General features: G+C 38.5%; 1 protein-coding gene across 1 annotated transcript in view; it reads left to right on the top strand.

The window, feature by feature from the left end:
• The window catches only part of LOC107677834 (arf-GAP with Rho-GAP domain, ANK repeat and PH domain-containing protein 2-like), a gene marked incomplete at its 3' end in the record, with an annotated part of 85,504 nt that overhangs the window by 44,084 nt on the left and 17,651 nt on the right, over positions 1-23,769 (top strand). The window contains exons 10-12 of the mRNA XM_016472873.1: positions 14,977-15,083; positions 21,074-21,273; positions 23,568-23,653. Of these exons, the coding sequence (XP_016328359.1) occupies positions 14,977-15,083; positions 21,074-21,273; positions 23,568-23,653 (393 nt within the window). The remainder of the gene's footprint in view (positions 1-14,976; positions 15,084-21,073; positions 21,274-23,567; positions 23,654-23,769) is intronic.

Here is a 23,769-nt window from a genome sequence, read left to right on the forward strand (position 1 = left end):
CGGAATGGTACGAAACTTGGTGACTTTTATGGCATTTGGAATGTGAACACACAAAAAAATTGAGGGCATGATTCGATCAGACAAAAACACAACAATTCTGTCAATCTACAAATCTGACACAATGCAGAAATAAAGTACACAGCAATGACAGGGTGAAACTCTAAAACATAAAGAGTGCAAAACCAACACATCCACTTGCACACACACACACACACGCGTACACACACACTTATACACACACACACCTATGAACTGGTGTGACTAACACAGCAAATATGTAAAATAAAAGCAATAATTCAACTACAATGCTGTAAAAAAGTGGACAGCAAGGAAGGGGTTACACTCTAAAACATCAAGAGTGCAAAACAGACACACTCACTCAAACACACTCACAGACACACACACACACAAACATACACAATTATACACTCAAATGAATTGGTGTGGCTATAACCATATAACCATAAAGGTTGAAATCAGATCAAACCCAGAAGGATTAAGCTCTGATAAAACATTTTTGTTACATTTTTATAGAATTTTAATGTTTTGTGTAACAAAATGCTTTCTCTGTGTTCAGGTTTGTAAAACAGACCAGGTAGATCTATATCTGTTTTTTTCTTCTTTTAGACACATGTTGGTCTAGATTCATACTGCTGCTGCTAGCATGAGTTCAAAATGAGTACCACAGCTCAACAACTATGTGCAGGGTCTCCCAATCTATCTATCTGTCTATCGTCAAACTTCACCTTATTAGTAATAATAATTCAAAAACTGACGCTTCAAATCAATATTTCAAACAACAACAAAAAATCTAAACCTTTACAAAAAGTTCTCTTGGAGAATGTCTAAATATATATCCAAACCCACAACTTAATAAAAATAAGTATTTATGTCTAAAAACAACTAGAGAATTTATAGGCCTTTTATATAGAGCTATATAGGAATCTAGGGGCTAAACCATAGAATCGCAGAGGGACTCTATTTTAACATGAAATACTGCATTAATTGAAAAGTAATATAAAAAAATATATTTTTAAATGTTTTTATTATTTTCAATGGTCAAAAATTTATCATAATTATTGTATAAATATTAATTAGTGCCATGAAATTATCTCAAAATACAAAATGAAAAAGAAAATATTACTGAACAAAAATATCTTACATTGATTTGGGAGAAAAAAAGTTACATTTCAGGTGTCCGGTCACTTTTGACCGTGAAGATCACAAGTGTAACTCCCAAAGGAGGAGCACTATTTGCTCCAAAGCAAAGAACACAAAAAGACCAAACACATGGGTACTGGAATGTCACATTACAGAGTCTCTGATAACTAATGTTTAAAGTCTAAAAAGGACAATTAGAAGATGTCAGAGGCTATTCTAGAATTTCAGCCTTGAGGCCTGAACACACCATGACTGTCGGCGAGTGTCCGTCGGGCTAGTTTTTTTTGTGTTTCACACATCTGCTCTCGTCAGGCTCACATTGGCGGCAGTACGTCTGGGCCATCGGCATGAGTGAGAACTCTGATTGTATGCTGAGATGCATTTAGTTGCATTTAATTTGTATTGAATTGCTATGGAGTGTAGGGTGCATGTGCTGCAATTTTAATACACCATGTCAAGTTAAAACTAGTTCAAAAGAAAAAAACATCTCAAGACCCCTGTTCTTTGTTCCATTTTGTTGTGCTGTTTTTAAACCAGGGCCATGCAACATTCAGAATGAGTGTACTGGTACTAGGGCTGGGTAAAAAATATCGATATCTCGATATTAATCGATTCTCATTTTTACGGAACGATATCGATTCTTAAATCCCAAGAATCGATTAGTCTAGCCTGTTTTCAGTTAATGGATGGAACATTGAAGGGCACTTCCCATCCAATAAATCGCAATAAGCATTGTGCTTTGGTACTTTTAATATGAAACAAAGTCTCAGATTCCAAATTCTGTCCATTGCATTGCAGTATTCAAACAATAAATGCCGTTTTGGTGCTGTTTAATATGGAGAGACAGATCGCTGTAGCGCCTCAGTTCAACAGACTCCTCCACATTAATACCAGTTTCAGCAAAAAATAAACATGACTAAACATCCGAAGGTAAGTTAAAAGAAAGAGTGCCGTATCCTGTCTCATGTAATCGCTCAATCAGTGTTTCAGCCGCGCAAAGACGTCAATATAACGGCTTGTAAACAATGTCACGTAACGTCACATTTACCTCAGAAAAAACATATTTGGTGAACATAAACTCATTAGTCAGCTAGAAAAATTCACTGTAGAGAGGGGCATTTTGCTAAATATATGCACCATATAACATATTCGTTATAAATTTTACTGTTCTTCAATGCTTAATTTATGGTTGAATAAATCCATCAAGTTTTTATGATAGCCACCATTATGTTTATATTTAAAAAAAACAAATTGAAGTATACATATTATTATGTAATTGTAACTTAATTATTTAAAACATTTATTAAGTGTAATTTGAACAAATCAGTCAATTTTAACCTTCAATATTATAGTAATGTAGTACCAACCGACTCTCATGTATATTTTACAGCATTAGTTGAGAGATTTTTTTCCATTGAGAATTTGGCATGTACTGTACCTGATATATATCCAAAATAATCGACATCGAATCGAATCAAATTGGTAATCGAATCGAATCGCAAGCTTGTGAATGAGAATCAAATCGAATTGTGAAATTTGTGTCAAAACCCAGCCCTAACTGGGACAAACAAAAATTGAAGCACATACGCGCATAATGGATTGACCAACAAACTGTCAATAATTTTTTCTTTTTTAAATCCAAGATTGTCTATACTCGTACAAAATAAATATGTTACGTCTACATATATAAAAGTATTAAGATAATTGGTTAAAGTGAATAGAAATGTACTATTAAAAATGTGAAACCTATGAGTCAAATCTTCTGTAGGGTTTGTGTGAAAGTTTCTGTTTACGTAGAGTGTTCCAAATGGTCATTTATGTCATATCATTCTGTTTTATTTAAGATGTTTAATGGGAAGGGAGCTGCATTTGTTGTAATGTGCAAAGCATTCCACTCGGCTTGTAACAGAGCCTTAGGGTTTTGAAATAAAAGACCGGTTGCTATTTTTATGTTGCGGTCAAGAAAAAGCAAGAAATGTTGAAGAAACAAGAAGTTTTCATGTAAAACAAGTAAAGAAACTGAAACGAATGACTTTGTCTTGCTCTGGTCATGACCTCACTGCGGTTCTGAGAACTTCTAAGTGTCAGTTTCTCATTCTCTCTCTTTACCTCTAACTGTATTCACACCTCCTGTTCACACCTGACTCTGTCTTGTTAGATTAGGTATGTGAACCCTATACATTTGAGTCTCTCTGAGGGAGTTTTCCTTTTAATTAATGTGACAGAGATGGTTGACTCGAAGATTTGAATGCACTTATGATACAAGCAGAAGTTCATTTATTTCCATCCATAAGACATTTTTCAGAAATATTCTGAATTCTTATTAAAAGACAAGTCTTAAGGCTAAGGATGATAACTGTAATTATATGAGAATCTGTAGAACTGTGAATCTGTAGTACTATGAGAACTGTAAATCTAATTCTATGAGAATATCAAAGTTCACACTATAACGATATCTTTGGAATCACTTTCAAAATGAATTTTTTTACCCAGCTGATAAATGATAAAAAACAGCGATCAGAAACCACGCAACTTTAAAGAGCTCAAGCATTTAAAGGTGCTGCATGTAATAATGACAGCTAGTGGTTGAAATGGGTACTGCGGTCTAAATTCAAAATATTGTTCCCTTCCGAGGGAACTCGAACTGCGTCCTCTAGCGGTCGCTATGGGAAACGCCTTCAGTGTGACCGGTGTTTGAAGAAAATATCTAAACACGACAATAACATTGGCCAGCGACAGCCTATAACGCCACTACCGGCACGACCACAGTATAAAAGGGCGCTGATAGAACACGTCATCCTCTTCTTCATCTTCAGGGACTGGTTTGTTTGAAGTGTACATTTTCTACTACACTATGGTAAGACGTTTAAAGTCGGCATGAAACGGAAGTAGCGATTGTCTTTTTTTCTCTACTGTGATCCAAGTGAAACGGCATCTTAAATGAGAGGGCGGGACTTGATTTTGTCCTTCGGGAATTGATTGGATCGTTGGAAGTTGGGGCGTTGCTAACAAAATGGAGGCAGATCTGAATGCCAGTTTGCAGTTAGTTGTGGGGGGATTTCTCTCCACTGGATTCACCACCGACACTCTAGCATGAAGAAATGTTTTATTTATTGAGGAAGACGAGGACGATGACGAGGAAGATCAACAGCACAAAACATGCCTAACAGCGCGCGCGCACGCACAAGAGAGAGAGATTTTATATTAGAATTTTCTATTTTTCTATATATAGATATATTAGGGCTGTGCAAATAATCGAATGCGATTATCATGCGCATCTCGTCTGTAAAGTCGGTTCTGTGATTAGTAGTAAATCTTCATCACCTACTTTCAAATGGAGCGGCATTTACTACACAGAGCTGTAGTTCATTGACAAGCTAGATTATTTGCACAGCCCTAATATATATATATAAATATATATATATATTTTTTTTTACATCCTGCCCAATTTTGTCCAATAAAACAATGTTTATATTAAAGGCAATGAAGACAAATATAGTGAAAGTAGGCTATGCTATCCATTATGTGCAATAAAGGGGCTAAAATGACATGACATTCTAACATTGTAACATTACAGTATAAAAACAAAAATAATGCTTTTTAAGGCAGTTCAATTCAACTAACTAAAAATGAAAGTAAATAAACACAAGAGCACAGATTAATAGCATTTTATTTTTGATTGCTCCATTACTGCTATCTGCTATCATAAAATACACTTACTTGTAGGTTTAAAATTCTACATATGACAATTATTGCACTCCTATTCTATTGTGCTCCGTCTGTTTGGCTTGCATGCATGAACAGACACCACAATTAAAAACTGAACGCGGCTGCTCAATGCAGCGTGCCGAACGGCAGTCACATCACAGATCAGCAGCAGGAGTCAAATTTAATTTATCACGTGAGGAGAGTGAGTTGAGCTGGGGTGCGTTTCCCAAAAGCAATTATGGTCGTATGTCCAGTCATTACCAATAGAGTTCAATGGAACTAACGACCAACCTAGTTGCCTAACTATGTTACCTAACTATGCTTTTGGGAAATGCACCCCTGACTGACTAGAAGTGTGTGGTGAGACAGACAAGATGATGGCGGAAGATTTAGTTTCGAAACGAAATGCAAAAGCGCCTAGATGTTTGGCAATATTTTACTTTAATTAAACTTTAATATTTTACTTTATTTAAACTTTGTGTAATTTAACAAAAGTTCTATGTTTAGAGTTTGTCGTTGTACCGTCATGTTGTTGTCCATTCAAGCAATTGACAGTAAGTGTAAGTAAAATATGCGTGGGCTTTTATAAGCTATTTAAAATCGAAGGAAAGCTAGGAAACGAGGAAGAACCCCAACGAACCCCACCCCCCAGTGATACCGGTATTACCGGTGTTGTCACACGTCGATTAACCGGTGGGAAAAATTCCTCACCATCACAGCCCTAATTCAGATGCGCTCGTATCAAACTACTGTATATCGATATAGGCAGTATTGCCTCATACCATATCGCCTATTAAAAATATATTGATATATCGTGCAAACTCGATATACTGCCCAGCCCTACCCCTAAACAGACCGCCACTGCCATTGGCAGGTCCGTGGCAGGCATGGTGGTAATGGAGAGGCATCTGTGGGTGAACCTGGCTGACGTCGGGGCGAAAGAGAAGGGCTTTCTCCTCGATGCACTGGTTTCACTTTCTGAACTTTTCGGCACTTCAGTCGAAACTGTGATCGAGAAGTTTAGAGAGGCAAAGACACGTTCGGCTGCCTTTAAGTCCTTCATTCCTCGAAGGCCCAGGTCTGAGCTCGAACAACAAGGGGGTCCTGGCCTGTCCCAGTCTAGGGACAAATGATGGGCCCAGAAGACTAGTGTCGTGACTCACGCCCCTGCCCCATCTGCGGGTAAGGCTAGCAGGAGGCGTGAGTCAAGAGATAAGAGGCAAGACCTGAGGGAAGTGATCCAGATGAGGCGCTCTGAGTGCTTCCGTCCGGACCAGGGTAAAATTAAAAATCTACTCACTTCCCTCTGAGGGTATAAAAACCTGCCCTCGTCTTCCTCTTCCTAATTCCCCCTACCACCTACCCCTCTTCCCCTAATTAAGGTTAGGTGGGAGCTTCCATGCGCTTGCAACTATAGTCCCCTATTCTGGACGATGATGTGTTTGGCTGTTTCTATTTCATAATGAACTGCCTACTGATGGTTTGATTCCAAGCTGGCTTTCTCACCTTTTCTTCGGAAGATATCTGTAGCCTGAGGCCACGTGATGGAACGATGGTTGGTGAGTTAAGATCCATTTCATTACTATTTTATTGCTAGTTTCTTGTGTGTATGTAGTAACTAGCCTTCTTCTTGCAGCACTCTGGTGACCCAATTGGGTTCTCCTTAACCAGGTTGTAAGTCTTCACAGCCTCCTATCCTCTCACATCTCTAGGTCGAACCGGGGCTCCTCACCTACGAGTAGGTGCAGTTGAGCATTCTGCTCCCTGGAGACAGGGGCTTGACTGTAGCCCCTCCTATGGGCAACCTGTGGGTACGTCTGGTACTGGTTCCCTTGGTACCGGGTTGTTAGGCCTGTTTTATTGGGCCTCCCTGTTCATTCTGGAGATCCCTGACACCGAGGTGTTAGGCTTCTTCTAGGAGCCTCCTTGGTCATCAAGGTCCCAGGTTAGTGCTGCAACCTCAGAGATCCTCTGGGCTTCTTAAAGGGATAGTTCACCCAAAAATGAAAATTTGATGTTTATCTGCTTACCCCCAGGGCATCCAAGATGTAGGTGACTTTGTTTGACACGGTAGGTATGACGGCTAATCAAAATGGTACTTACTTGCGCTTATCCGGATTGTTCAAACCGACTTAAAACTAAAAGATTACTTTCTCTCGCGCGAACTCATTCGGGAGTGGTGACTTTCCACGTATTCCCAACTTCTGAGCCTGCTCGCCTGAAGTTATGGTTGATTGCTCTTCGGCTGGATATCAACACACACATTAACGTAAACTACGCCAGAGCGAGTACACACCTCACGCACCGGATGCCGTGCGCGCGCTCAAAGCAGTAGGACATAGTGGTGTATTAGAGGTAAAATATTATATAAATACTGTTCGGTTTCTCGCACAAACCGATCGTTTCGTGTCTTAGGACATCAATGTGTCGTCACGAGCCGCAGGGTTTAATTTGGATTTGTCTGTGCATGTTTTTTTTGCTCTCATAGATTTTGTTACCATTGCCATGCATTATACAATTGATAGACTGCAACGGCTGGAGTTAAAAATCTTCTTTTGTGTTCTACTGAAGAAACAAAGTCACCTACATCTTGGATGCCCCGGGGGTAAGCAGATAAACATCAAATTTTCATTTTTGGGTGAACTATTCCTTTAAGGGGGTTGCTTTCAGGTTGAGCAAGACGATAGTCAAGGAATTTTCCGTGTCCTGCTCCCTGATGGCTCTGCTGGATGCTTGGCTTTGAGAAGCCACCCTGGCCAGGGCACTCTAGAGAGAGCTAGGTGAGCTATTTCATGTCTCGCCCTGAGGGGCTTCTGCACACTTAAACTACCCCATGACCCGCTGCACATGCACTGAGCTTGAGTTATGAGTAACTCATACTGCCCTTATGGTTGAATCAGTCTCTCCTCTCGTACGAGTTTGTTTTGAGTGCACTTATTCCCTGAGGTATGAGTGTGATGTACTCCCTTCATTCTGAAGTTCTATTTGGAAATTACTCGCTCTGAGGAGTGAGCGAGTAGATGGCTTTGGGTCCTGTTCTGTTCTTGTGGTCGAGCTAGTATTGCTCCCTTCAAAAGTAAGGGTGATGCTAAGGCACCGCTCCCTCAAACTTCTTCAGCAGGCTCTTCCAGGCCTAGCGGTATGGGATCCTCACTCTCCCTATACTGATGTATGAGTTTAAGAGTGTGAAGGAGCCCTGTGTCCAGTTATATCAGGTTGACAGGCCTTCTTTCTGTCACCCTGCTACACTGCCCTTTTTGATGGAGTTTGGCAGCGCTCTCCTCACTACGGGAGGGTCACATATGAGCCTACTGTTCCCAGGTTGAGTATGTGAGCTCCCTTGTTGATTTGAAAATCGAGTTCTCCGCTCTCAGGGCTCTGTATACAGCCGCTGCTTATGGTTGAGCTTGGCAGTGCTCCACTCACTGCGGGACGGTTTTTCTATGAGCCTGCTGCTCCCAGAGCAATCATATGAGTTCTCTTCTCAATCTGAGAGGCTAGGACTCAAGTCCTAGAGTCAAGGCTGCCCGTATGAGCTTGGCAGTGCTCTCATCACTGTGGGAGGGTCACCAATGAGCCTGCTGCTCCTGGACGGAGCATGTGAGTTCTCCTCTTGATCTGAGAACCAAGGACTCTGCTCTCCCAGAGCTCTGTGCACAGTCTATCCAGGTTGTTAGGCCATCTTTAGCCTAATGCATATAACCATGGTTCCCTGAGAAGGAAACAAGACACTGCATCCTCTTTTCTTGCCATGCCTTAGACGCAAGCTTCAGACGAAAAAGCGGATGACGTGTTCAATCAGCGCCATTTTTATACTGTGGTTGTGCCAGTAGTGATGTCATAGGCTGTCGCCCGCCAATGTTATTTTTGTTGGATCTCCTTTGAACAGAACAACCACATTCCAAAGAAACAAACTAAAGATTATCCTCCGCAGCCATCTGCGGTCGTAAAACTAATTAATGATCCGCATGACGCCCGATTTTCTGGACCGGCTTCCTGTCAAGGCCTGGTCCTTATCCCTCAGGGGATCGGAACTGCTAAAAACCTAACTCAACCAACAGGAGAAAAGAACTCCCCTGCATCTGGACTCATTTAAGCAACAGAACTTCAGTCCTGTCTCGTGACTGGCTTCAACATAAATAAAAAATCTAATAAACAACAGAACAAAGAACGTTGTATCTGGAAATGTTCCAGCGACAGACACTCCTGGACCCCATGACCGTTTAACGCATAAATCGATAATCCGATAAACAGAAAGAGACAGATTAATAGCTCCATGTCCGAGCGAGAAGAATAGCAGGTCTGCACCGCATGACTTTTTGCAACCTCCATCGACCTCAGGACTTTCTCTGTCCTCCGCCTTTCTCTACATTCCAGAAAAACGCGCGTTTCTCCTGTCACAGACAAGGAACATAGAACCTACACAGACAATTCAAAAAGACAATCATTTAAAAGTATAAAAGGGCAACTATATTCACAAATAATATGTTTCATGTCTTTTATATGCTTGATGTGTTTCCTGTAATCGGTGCAAGTTTAACCAATGTTTTATAACCCCTTTTAGTAGATAAGATTATTAATGTGTATGCAAACTACCCGATATTTGAGCTTGAATGAAAGCTTATTTTATATGCAAAACTTTGGTATGAATGAGAAGTGGGAAATATGTACGATACTTGCATTAAGAAACTTTATAGAAGTATTAATAAAATCTGGCAAGGATGTTTACATGTGATAAATTGAAGCATCATGTTAATTTATGCATGAAGAAGAACCTTGCAGGGCGTGGCCCCGCCCGGCAGCCAATATCTAATTGGAACAACGATCTGTGGGACGGACTTATGCAGCTGGATCAAAAACCCAATGTCCGAACAGATTCAATGACTTTTCGCCTTTGTGTTAACCGCGCTCCAACTTGTGCTCACACGCTGTACCATCAAGCAATCGGGTCATTCAAAGCTCCAAACACTCCGTGACACTTCGTGACTGCCGGAATCTTCAAAGTCTAAAGCCAAGCAGAGAAACTCTCAGAAGAACTTCAAGGCAAGCCTCACTCTCCTTACCCAAGGCAACCGACTTCCGAAGCTCCTACGTCACAAGGCAACCTTCACTCTGCCCGAGGGCTTCCCCAAAGACGTCATCCAAACGACAGATCTACAACCAATCAGAGGCACTGGAATTCCCTGAGACAAGCCAACAAGGGAAACTCCGCTCAGCTGTCACCAAAACGCAAGTACACAAACAAAGCTTTCATCTCTTGCTGAACTGGTGCTGAATTAATCCTAAGCAGTAAAGATAAGACAAATCTCTGCTTTTGTGATTTTCTTGGTGCGATCCAAGAACGAAAAATGTACTAGACTTTTGGGACTTCAGCCAAACTCCGTTAATCCTCATTAAGAACTAGTAACTTACTAGAACTTTGGGAACTTCATGCAAGCGCAGCAACTCATTTCCTGAACCTTTTATGTGTATGTTTGTGTGTGTGTGTTTTAGCTTAGTTTAATGTGCCATAGAATAGCGAATAAACTCTAGTTTCATTTATAAAGAAGTATTGTCTTGTGTTGTGTATTTTTAAAGTTAAACTCTGCACAGATCCGGCTACCTAGCTCGTAGCTTATAAATGATCACAAGCATGTATTAACCTTTGGCCAGGGATGATACAAATATTCAAATTGGTAAGATATACTGATGTTAACGTCTCGCTGGACGAACGGTAGATAAAGTGTAAACTATCAAATTTGGAATCAGTTCAATCAGGTTGATTTTGAATCTTCAGATTCGATTCCCCCTCTGAAAAGAGCTAAAATAAAAGAGTTAAATTCCTTACATTGTCATGTTTAGAAATTTGCTTCAGACACTGGTCACACTGAAGGCGTTCCCCATAGCGACTGCTAGAGGACACAGTGTCTCGTTCCCTTCTCGGGGAACCATGGTTGCATGTGTAACCCGAGACATTTTCTCCCGCCCCCTCCTCCTGAGGCAACACCCACAAGGGTTATCAGATTGAGGACAAGCGACACGAACGAGTGCAACTGACAATGGAAGGCGATGAACCTAATGCCGAGACTTTTTAGGTCAGGTAGAATCTGCAATCTTTGACCCGGTTTGTTTGCTCACTTCCATGGCTGCAGTATCTGCAGTATGCTGCAAACTGGCAATTCAGGCTTTCGGAATATTATTGGGTAAACTGGCAGTGGGCGGAATGGGCGGAATCAAAACAAAAACAGACATTCCGACATGGAATGCACATTTTCAAAGTAAAATAACTGGCTGTAGCATGTTTTTTTGGAGAAACAAATATCTGAACTTGCATGAAGCATGTTTCCTGAATATCAGCAAATGTATTATGGTGTTTTTATGCTTCAGTACAGTCAAAAAAATTACATACAGCACCTTTAAAGGTAGGGTAGGCAGTTTCTGCGCTAGTATCATCTAGCCAAACTACAAAAAATAAAGCATGTTTTCAAACAAACTTTGCAAATGCCCTTTTCGCACTTCACGACTCAAACACCACAAACACAGTTCCTATGGGCTTATAAAAGTGAGGGCTTGTTTCAACAGGTAAAATTAAGCTACTTCCAATAAAAGGCCAACATTTAGGAATACTTTTAACTTGAAGTTTAGCTCAGATGTTGAGAAGAAACTCCGCAATTTCTTTGTATCGATTGAAACCCAAACATTCCATCAAATTCCTCCATCTTGTTAAAGACTGCCAATGTTTACCCTGTTTTACCTCATTACTGCTGTCTTTCTCTGTGCTATTTTGGCAAGTCTTCGAATTTTGGCTTGCACTTCTCTCTTTGGCTTGACATTCATCAGGTTTTTGTCCTTAAAGTGCTATGTGTGTAGGACTAATTATTTGTGCATCTCATCCCATGCCTCTGTTGCTAATTACAAAATGTTATTTTAGAGATAGCAATGGAGGCCTCACCCACTGATAGCAGACTAATGCAGAGAAAGAGAGAGAGAGATTAAGCGTGTGAATAGAGAGAGAGAGAGAGAGAGAGAGATTAAGCGTGTGAATTACATGAGTCTGTGAGTCTCTCAACAGATTTTGACAGCAGTGTCTCTACTAACAGTGAAACTGTAAGTTCATCTGCTTCAAGAACAGCACTGTTATTACCTCGCTAGAGAGAAATGCTGTGTAGCTTTTAAGTGAACTATTTTACTGATAAAATCATCGGAGCAGAGTTGACAACACATTTCTGTGCGTGTGTATGTTTCCATGTGTGCGAGTGTGTGTCCGTACTGTATGTGTGCGCGTTATGGGAGGGAGAGTATGTGTACATCATAAAATTTAATTTTATGGCCAAAATATGGAAATAATTTGTCTTTTTTATCCTATTGTTTACTATATTTATTTGCTTGATCAGTGTCACTGTGGGTTTTAGTTATTTTGCTGTTGTAGATCGTAAGGACCTGGAAATAATCATTTGGCGAATTGATGGCCATGTAATGCAGTCAAGACTTTCCTGGAACTACTTTAACCGTGCATTTCCCTGAAACGAAATGTTCGTCAACCAATCAAATTGAAGCATTCAACAACCTCATAGTATAAATATTTACATTTTCATATTTAGACCACTTTAATTATTGATTGCTATCAGAATGTGAAGAGACCTTCAACCAGTATAACAAAAAAAATGTTTTTGGAAAAAAATTGTCTACTCCACCTTTAAGAGAGCTAAAATAAAAGAGTTAAATTCCTTACATTGTCATGTTTAGAAATTTGCTTCAGACACTGGTCACACTGAAGGCGTTCCCCATAGCGACTGCTAGAGGACACAGTGTCTCGTTCCCTTCTCGGGGAACCATGGTTGCATGTGTAACCCGAGACATTTTCTCCCGCCCCCTCCTCCTGAGGCAACACCCACAAGGGTTATCAGATTGAGGACAAGCGACACGAACGAGTGCAACTGACAATGGAAGGCGATGAACCTACACTATAAACTGATGAGTTGATTTATCCGTGTTTTAATATGCCTGTAGTGGTCATAGAGCTTTTTACATGAATGCCGAGACTTTTTAGGTCAGGTAGAATCTGCAATCTTTGACCCGGTTTGTTTGCTCACTTCCATGGCTGCAGTATGCTGTGTTTTCTGCAAACTGGCAATTCAGGCTTTCGGAATATTATTGGGTAAACTGGCAGTGGGCGGAATCACACAGACCAAAACAAAAACAGACATTCCGACATGGAATGCACATTTTCAAAGTAAAATAACTGGCTGTAGCATGTTTTTTTGGAGAAACAAATATCTGAACTTGCATGAAGCATGTTTCCTGAATATCAGCAAATGTATTATGGTGTTTTTATGCTTCAGTACAGTCAAAAAAATACGTACAGTACCTTTAAAACGGCAGCCGACAACACTACAGCTTGTGCAACGCTGTTATCATCCATTAGTGTGGACACTAATATTACTGGGTAAACTGGCAGTGGTCGGAATCAAACAGACCAAAACAAAAACAGACATTCCGACATGGAATGCACATTTTCAAAGTAAAATAACTGGCTGTAGCATGTTTTTTTGGAGAAACAAGTATGTGAACTTGCATGAAGCATGTTTCCTGAATATCAGCAAATGTATTATGCTGTTTTTATGCTTCAGTACAGTCAAAAAAATTACATACAGCACCTTTAAAACGGCAGCCGACAACACTACAGCTTGTGCAACACTGTTATCATCCATTAGTGTGGACAGGACACTAATATAGTTATTGTTGCAGTTTTTTCTTTGGTCATGTCTTGAAGTGGCAGAGGATTTAAATAAATAAAAAGGGCTACCTACACTTTCACAACATACTTGTATAAGGGGTGTAACGGTACACAAACATGACGGTTCGGTGCGTACCTCGGTTTTGGTGTCATGGTTTGGTACGGTTTCGTTACAGCAGGGGGAAAACTAGACATAAAATTGCTTCTTTTTTAATTAAACAGTGGTTTACTGAAAAAATGCTCTTTCTTTACATAAATTTAATTATAATTACAAATTTCTTAGGGATAAAAATCTACCTAAGTTTATGCTCTAAATTATTATAAGGTTACAATTAACAACAGAGCCCAAACTTAAATTTAATTACTATTTATTTTTAAATATAATAATCAACACTGCAGTTTTTAAATTAACTTTTAAATTATAAACATTTTATTTTCTGTTGAAATATAATCATTTACACAGTGGCTCTCATAACTTGTTTCATAACAGATTTATTTATGCATACATTAAATAATTAAGACATCACTAACAGGTAAGTAAAATATAATGATTATAAAGTCTAATATTTCGCGAAATGCTCTTCTCTAGACTTCATTTCTCTCGTGAAATAATGAGCTGTGGACATTAATAACTTGCATTGAGGTAAAGAAAAAAGGACATAATTTGAAAGACGAGACTTTGTTATCAAAAGAAACAATATATAAAACTGGGAAGTTTCCAATGAAGTTCCACTCGTGGTTAAAACAATGCTGTATTTGTTCGGTACACATGCACACCGAACCAAAAGACCCGTACCAAAAATATTCGATATGAATACGTGTACCATTACACCCCTAATAAATAGTGTCTTGAAAGGGATGATACAGTAGCCTTTGACTGTTGTCACCTCCTTTTTTCTTGTACCCTATCCTCTCCTCTCAGAATCATCCCTTGTTCCTCTGAGAGGTTTTCATATTGCCATTACCCTTGAAGTATTTGGTAAAGTCTGTAAATAAATTTTGTTGTGTATTTTCTGCTTGTTCTTGTGTGGAATAAACTTCATTCATTCAGACTTTGATCTATGGATCAGCAGGTGTTCACCCTCCAGTAAGCTCAGTGTCTGTTCTGTGCGCCCTTTGACCCTTCTCACATTATAGTTTAATTGCATTTGTAAGATTTTTATAGTTAGCATATTTTATTCCTTAATCACTTGATTCACTTCAGCTACAATGTTCTAAACAGACACACAGAATGTTTGATTGTGAATGCTTTGGTCCATTGTCATAGCAGTAACTGATCTGCTTCATTTACTCTATTATGTTCATTTCTTTATTTCAGTTCCTGATGTTGGAATTTTAAAAAGTGGATATGAAAAACTGAGTGTTTTGATGTTTATGCTGGTTCTTCACAGGACTTTAATGCAGGGCTGGCCATCACTGTGGTGGACCTGACGGCTGCGTGTGTGAAACAAGTTGAGAGGAAAGGATTTGAGATCACTACACCTTTCAAATCCTTCTGGTAAACTGCTAAAATATTATATACTGTATATTAGCATAAGGCCAGGAAAAACAAGAAAGAAAAAGAAAAAAAGAAAGAAAATCTCTTATCAAAATAAAATATTACCATACGGTAGATGTTGTTTTAGACAGATTTCAGGTGACCTTCAAACAGAGTTAAGCTTCTTACCTGGACTTTCTTAACACAATTTATGCTTTACTTAATTATTTTAAGTTTCACTCAAGGTCAGACTTGGAAGATTACGTTTTCTTAGTGTAAATAATAATTTATTTACACAAATGCCTCCAGATTATGAGTTCAGAGATGCTCTAAATTTCAAATACAGATTCTGATTACATAAACATGTTATTATTTCAAATGCTTTCATTTGCAGAATAGTTATTTAGAAAATTTACTTCTAATAAAAATTGCATTTTTGCTTGCATATCATATAGACTTTTTAAAATCAGAGTGTGCAGCTTACCTTGACAGCATTTTATCCTCTAGCCAAATATGTTAATTATAAATGTATTTTATTTAATTCTTTCTCTATTTTAAAAAATCTGTCTAATATAAGGGACATTTCAGTCACATTTGTGTGTACTGTGATGATGTTGGAATCAACTATGAGCATTAGTTAAGTCCCTCAAGTGTGTGTGTGTGTGTGTGTGTGTGTGTGTGTGCGCCTGTGTAGACATTAGACAGCAAGAAAACTCACTATTTTTTGGAGCATAGTCATACTGTAAGAATTTGAAATAAGTGACAATTGATAATCAGTGTTGGAGAGTAACTAGTTACATGTAATGGAATTTAATGTAATAAAATAAATGTAACCGTAATCAGTTACAGTTACTGAGAAAAAAATGTGTAATTAAATGACAGTTACTTATGAAAATGTACACACATCCTGTCATAGCTATGCAAAGATTTGATTTCAAAAACAGTATCATAGCTATTAAACTATTTCTTGTTATGGTTTTAAATCTATATTTAAACTCAGAACGATCTCAAAATAAAAAGAGGTGCTTTTGTGGTGGATGTGCTTTAAAAATAAATTATTATAATCTTAATTCAAATGCTGAAGGATTCTGACATCAATGAGTGTTGAGTACTACTGTAAAGTTAACCCTGCCTGCTTTAAATGTTTCAAAATGATTAACATTTGAAAACATTCGTTAGAAATTTAGAAAAGTAATCAAAAAGTAATCGAATGTAATCAGTTACATTACTTTAATGAAGTAATTGAAATAGTTACACTACTTATTACATTTTAATTAGGGTAACTTGTAACCTGTAACCTATTGCATTTCCAAAGTAACCTTCCCAACACTGTTGCTAATATGCAAACCTCAAAGATCAGTGAGTTCTGAAAAGAAGGTAATTGCTGTTCCAGTGTGGGATTTACCTATTCTGCCATTTTAAAAACTTTTGTTGATCTGCTCTTCACAACTGCATTGTATTCAAGTGCAAAAGGAATTTCCAAGATACTTATAAGCAGTGTTGGGGGTAACGCATTACAAGTAACGCGAGTTATGTAATCAGATTACTTTTTTGAAGTAAAGTAACGCAAAAGTAACGTAACGCATTACTTTCCATAAAAAGTAACTAAGTAACGTAATTAGTTACTTTTTTTATGGAGTAACGCAATATTGTAATGCATTACTTTTAAAAGTAACTTTCCCCAACACTGCTTATAAGTCTGGGAAGAATTTTGAAAGGATGTTTTGGGCCCCCATAATCCAGAGTCAGGCAGTTTACTCCTGGACAAAAATCTGCACCATTTCTACATTCCCTCGGAGAGGGTGTCCTACAATCCTAAGTTCAAGAATGTGCTGAAGAGTCCTTAAACAACATACAAAGAATATAAAATGTGTTGCTTGTAGAAAACAGATGGCTGTATTTACTCCAAAATCTTATTCGAAAGTTATGCTGGAGGGGATATAATATTATGAAACTTTTCTGCTTCGGGGCCTGAAACTTATTTAGGCACCAGTGAATTCCAAGTGACTTAAAAAGTAAAGCAACTTATTTAATGTATTGTTTGGATATTTATTTACTTTTTAAATCACAAGTGAGAGATGTCTATTGGTTAAAAAAAATAATCATATTAATCACATCCTAAAACCGACCACTTTGTTAGCTACATCTTGATAGTACTGGGTTGGACCCCCCTTGCCTTCCATATTGACGATGATAGCTTCACACAGATTTGTTGGCTGCACATCCATTATGTGTTTCTCCTTTTCCACCTAGTCCTAAAGGTGCTCTGTTGGATTGGATGACTGCGTAGGCCATTTGAGTATAGTGAACTCCTTGCCATGTTTAAGAAACATGTTTGAGTTTAGAGGAGTAGCACCCGATGTGGTCTTCTGCTTGTGTAGTCTATCTGCTTCAAGGTTCGATGTGTTGTGCTTTCAGAGATGCTTTTCTGCATACTTCGGTTGTAACAAGTGGTTATTTGAGTTACTGTTGCCCCTCTATCAGCTTGAACCAGTCTGGTCATTCTCTAACCTTTGGTATCAACAAGGCATTTTCACCCACAGAGCTGCCGCTCACTTGATATTCTTTCTTTTTCTGACTATTCTCTGTAAACATGCATGTGGTTGTGCATGAAAATCACAGCAGATCAGCAGCTTCTGAAATACAGTGCTCAGACCAGCTTGTCTGGCACCAACAACCATTGCCACTGTCAAAATCACTTAAATCACCTTTCTTCCTCATTCTGATGCTCTGTTTGAACTTTAGCTGATCGTCTTGATTATGTCTACATGCCTAAATGCATTGAGTTGCTGCCATGTAATTGGCTGATTATATATTTGCATTAACAAGCAGTTGGACAGGCGTACCTTATAAAGTGGCTGGTGAGAGAATGTTAGAAGGCTGCATTGGGATTGCAACGGGACCCAACGCAAATCTTGCGGGAGCAGGTGGTTTTACCTTTGCTGGGGGTGGGAGTGGGCAGTTAAAAAAATATTGCATGGATCCCGTGATTTGGCACATAACAAGAATGAGTTGCAGTAGTTACACGGTTTGGTCGTACACCGATTACATTACTTGCCCACCGTGTCACCACCCCACTGTCATTAGCTGGAAAACGTATGCTACAATTCTTAACTGAAAGGGTCTGCTCTGATTTATACAGACAGGGTTGCCAGGTCTGCGTGACGAAATTTGCCCATGCCAGTCAAAAACAGCCCAAAGTAGCTCAATTACCATATCTCAAATATCAAAACTCAAAATATGTTATTTCCATACCTATAATACATATTTACATTCACTGTTCTGCACATTGATCCATAAACACAGCTCAAAGGTTTTCTACCACAAGCTGCTGAGTGTATGTGATCGCAAAATTGAAAGTTAAAGTGAACAACGAGAGCTCATTCAAGAACGATTTCAATACCCCGCATATTGATAAGGCTCCCTGATGCACGGGAATTGTATACAGTATTAGAATGTTTGGGAGAGGGCGGGAATGGACACAAAAATTGTGTGAGCAGGCTGGAGTGGAACACACACACGTTGTGGGAACGGGCGGTAATGGTCGACGGAAATTCAGCGGGAGCAGGATTAAGAAAATAGTCCCGTGCAGGGCTCTAGTGTATGTTTGCATTTGCACCATTATAGAAATAACCGTTTCTGAACCATTACTACAAAATTCCAGATTTATAGAATATAAAGTATTCATAACTTTTCTCGCAACTGTAACTGGAATTGTTCTTGAATTGTTTTAACCAAACACGAAGTGAGTAAACAAAAACATTTCTACTTACTATTACATTCACTACCTAGTTTGTAACATTTCAGGAAATGTGAAACTTTTGTCTTGGTTCATTTATCAAGGCGTTCTTACTTAGGAGTTTTACCTCTTAGTATAAGTGATTGCACCAACTACAGTGGAATATGGATTAAACGGCTGAACTTTGCGAAAAGATTAGTGTCAAGCAGTTGAAACTTTTCTACCTGTGTATAATGACATTGAGTGCTTGCATAGCTGGACGGTGAGATTTATTAAAGGCAGAGGAAACTCCATCAATTTCTCCTTTTTGAGCCTTTTTAGTATCATTTTTTTCAGTTTGTTGCCTGCTGTGTTATTTTCTAGCAGCCACTCTCTCATTATGACTGTCCTGCCACTCTGATACTATCTATCTGAAGCACACTCATTATTGATCTGTTTTTTTTCCGCTTCTCATTCTTTTTTCTTTCTTTATAAATATCAGCTTTGTTATAATGGCTGTACAGTACAGGCATCGCTCACCTGTGACCCCACACAAGCTGATGTTTCCAACAAAGCAGCCATTTGCAGAGGCCTAATCGATGAGATGTTTTCGTGTTTGTTTTTTAATGATCCTTTTATGACTTATGTAGTTCCCCTGCTAAAAAAAAGACACAACAATAACAACAACAAACAATGAAAAGCTATCACTTTCTTTCCTTGGCTGGTGCGCATTGTTAAAGATTTTTCCTCTTTATCTCTTAGCTTTGTTTTTGTGCACAGGACAGAATATTGATCTGTTTGTAGTTGCGTTCTGAACATTGAGTGATATGAGGCTGGCCGACTATTTAGTATTAGTTGTTGGCAAAATAATTGGAATTTTTCAAAGAAATTACGTATCTAGGTCTCTGCGCTCATTTAAAATAATGGGCACAGAGGGGGTCATAATGGAAATGAAAGGCAGATTCAGAGCTATTACTGGTTTTACATTTAGACTGAACTTGTGTTTGCCATTGTTATATGTCTGCTACTTGACCTGGGCCCAGTGGGACTCAAACTGTTTGGTTTTAGGCCAGGATGAACTTAACCAAATAGAACTTTGAGTTTGTGTCTAGTTTTGGGTTTGTTTTTAATTATAAAACAGATATTTATAAATATTTTATGTTTTATGTTTAACACAACATATTTTGTTCACACACACACACACACACACACACACACACACACACACACAGACAGACAGGCTCCTTATATTTGAGTCAGGGCTTAGCGAACTGATGGTGAAGGATTTCAGGCCCTGTCTTAAAATTTGACAGTACCCGATTTAGGCTTCAACTTCAACAAAGGGATAGTTTACCCAAAAATGTGGATTCTGTCATTCATTTACTCATCCTCATATCATTCCAAACCTTTATGACTTTCTTGCTGTCATGGAAGACAAAAGAATAAATTCTGAAAAATGTGTTAATTGCTCTTTTCCATGCAATCCCAATGAAAGGGGACTGAAGCTTTCAAGCTTCAAAAAAGACAGAAGCACCATAAAAGTGTCATAAATGGTCAATATTATTTATGCGCTGTATTCCAAGTCTTCTGAAGTCATGTAATTTCCCTTCAGTGAGCTGTAACCATTGCAAAACTTGTGAACAAAATTTAATGATTATTTTTATGATACTTTTTATAAAATCTTTAGTCTCCATTTATTGTAGTACATGAGAAAGTGTGACCAAGAGTGACAGTCTTAAGAATTTCTCTTTTTGTGTTCCACAGAAGAAAGTCATGCAGGGAGATATACCTTTAATGTCAGTGCATAAAAGGTGCTGTAACATTAACAAAATTTCTTTCTATTGTCAATAGTGTAGCGATATATAAAGCCCTGCTCATACAGAAGTCGCTTTCAAACCAAGCAGCGAAATGTGTAAAATCTGTGTGGGGCAAACTTTCACCTTCATATGAAATTCTTGATTTGGATTGTGCCCATGACAATTTGCCAAACAATGGTGAATGTGACCACCCCTTCAGGCCCGTTCACACCAAGGGCAATCACTATAACAATAAAGATGTATTAAAAAAAATTAAAGTAATAGCAGAGTCCACACCACCGCTATAACAATAAAGGCACAGAGGAATGATATTATTGGAATCACTTTCAGAACAATTTTTTTAGCTGATGAATGGTGAAAACATTAAAAGCTAATCAGAGTCAATAATGCTTTAAAAAGCAGAGCGAGCGCCTTTATTTAAATCACCTACTTGATACTTGAAAATGTATGTAAGAGTTTTGTGTTATTTGTGTCAGTTTCACAGTGGAGTCGGAGCGTGAGAGAGAGGAATGGATAGAGGCAGTTCAAGAGTCCATCGTAGAGACATTGTGCAATTACAAGGTGCTTGAGAAGGTTTGGTTCAACAAGTCCAACAGGAAGTGCGCCGATTGTCAGGCTCCTGAGCCGGAATGGGCCTCCATCAACCTGTGTGTGGTCATCTGCAAGAATTGTGCAGGTAAGAAACAATTATGAACACAAAGAGCAGATCAAGAACGAACACAACAGGAATGGAACATGAAACACGCAATGTCTTTACCACACACCTTAAAGCATCAAGCGATAAAAGTTCACTTGGTTCCTGTGTCTTCTGTGTAAATTGGTTCAAAATTTCACTCCACATGCACTACTGATGAAAAGTTTAGGATCAGTATGATTTTTTTTAAAGAAATTAAGTTTTATTAAGCAAAGACTCATTCAATTAATCAAGTGAAGTTATGTTGTTAACAAATATATTTAAAGTTTCAAAAGAAAATCAAATCAAACAAAGGCTATTGCTTTTGAACTTATTTGAGTAAAAAAAAAATTATCACAGTTCCCACAAAAAATTGTCAATTTCCAATTTCAGATATTAGAATGATTTCTGAAGGATCATGTGACACGGAAGACTGGAGTAATGACTGCTGAAAACTCAGCTTTGCCATCAAAGTAATAAATTGCACTTCAAAATATATTAAAATAGAAAATATCTATTTTAATTCTTAATAATATTTCGTAATAATACTGTTTTTGCTGTATTTCTCCATAAATAAATGCAGCCTTGGTGATCAACAAATTAAAACAATCTTATTGACACCAAACTTTTCCATGGCAAATGGACATTAAATATGAAATATCTTCTCACTGACTGTGATTGTGTCATGTTACACCACAGTTCAGCATGGACAGACTAATTGCTTGTCGTTGAGAACTTTTTAGGAAACGTGTTTTTTATTTGAACTTTAGAGGTACAGAGTAAATGTTCTTCATAGCCATCTTTTTTCTCTTTCTCTCCCCTTCCTCTATTTCACTCAGTATAGTAAGGTACCGTACTAACTCTTTCTCACACACACACACACACACACACACACACACACATCTTACTCCATCTCTTCTCTCTTCCTCTGCTCTTTTTCCCGATATTGTCGTTGCTTAGATTATTCTGACCACCCTCTGATGCCATAAATTAACTCATTATTTCAGTTATGCAGTCATTTAATGTTACATTAGGTCACAATACAGGAGGAACCACTGGCTGAGCGTGTGCAAATGGCTGCTGAGTGAGCCATCGAGTGGGGAGACACTTTCTCTGAATGTGCACCGCAGCCTTCATGGAATCTATGGCACAGACACTTTAATTAGCTGCGCTTCTGCAGCCGACAATTAGGAAAGCGAGAGCGAAAATACTGGGAATATAACGAACAGCTAACGATTAAATGAGAGCAAATTGTCTTCGGTGGGAGACGGAGAGCGTGTGAAAGAGAGAGACCGGTGAAGTTATTTCCTCTTTCTCACGATCCATCTTCACATTTATAATACTTATCTAACTTTCCCACTTGTTTTTTTTTCTCTTTCTACCCCACCTCTCATCTTTTAACACACTGTGATATCAATCAGCATCCCTGGCTGTGTGACATATATTCGGGTTTGTCTGTTTCTTTACGCATGTAATTGCAATAAGCTCTTTAAATCGAACTCTGTGAATGGAGACATTCCTCAAGTGAGGCTGTGGTTGCCATAGAAACTCCTGGTATGCACATTTTTCACTCTTTCTTTTAATAGTTTCAAATAAGGTAACAAAGAGAAATATCTCCACCTTTCTGATGGTTTTTGTTCTCTTTTGATGCTTTAAATAAGGTTTCACTGAAGCAAACGCTGTGTTTAAGGTACTTTCCTGTCTTAGAAGTTTTCTTAGATGGCACTACAAAACCTTTAACGAGTGCCCTTAATGCACACACACTAACACGCACACAAAGCATCTTTAGTCCCGTCGGCTCTCAGGTGGCTCTAATGATCTTTGATGGCAAACTGGTACTCTAAAATGCTGCTAATTATGCCGGAAAATCACACACTCCATATTCAAATATGTGTTTCTCCCTGCCATGTTTAATTCATCTGTTTCTCGCATAAACAACAAGTACTACGGTGCCTGGAGTTCAGCGAAATAAATGCGCAGACCAACAAACACAATTAATTACTTATGATTCATTAGCAATTAATGGCTTTTTCGCACCTTTCATTTGCAATTATAGCTGTGGCAGGCTGGAGAAAAGAGTGCCTGAAAAGGATATGATGAAATTAATAATGAGTGTGTGACTTTGTCTGTATACGTGTCATACGAGTTGTTGCTTTATACCATTTAGTGTGAAGTTGTGCTTAGTTTTGAGGTTAAGCAGGACACTTTCAGTTAACAGGAAGTTTTAACATCTGTATTTGTGAAGTTTACATGGTCTGTTTTAGATGTGAATAGTTCAGATCAGTATCTGTTTCCAGGTCAGCATCGATTCCTGGGTCCTGGTATCTCAAAGGTCCGCAGTATGAAGCTAGACAGCAGCATAAGGACCAACGAGCTCATTGAGGTACCGATCTGTTGTGGTAGTCACTACTTACATATTGATTTTATAAATCTATAAATCTATAGATTTATATTTACCCACCCTGATGTCATTCCGAACCCTTATGGCTCTTGCTTATC

The sequence above is a fragment of the Sinocyclocheilus anshuiensis genome, unplaced genomic scaffold, assembly GCF_001515605.1.
Source record: "Sinocyclocheilus anshuiensis isolate Anshui unplaced genomic scaffold, SAMN03320099.WGS_v1.1 scaffold1077, whole genome shotgun sequence".
Taxonomy (NCBI): domain Eukaryota; kingdom Metazoa; phylum Chordata; class Actinopteri; order Cypriniformes; family Cyprinidae; genus Sinocyclocheilus; species Sinocyclocheilus anshuiensis.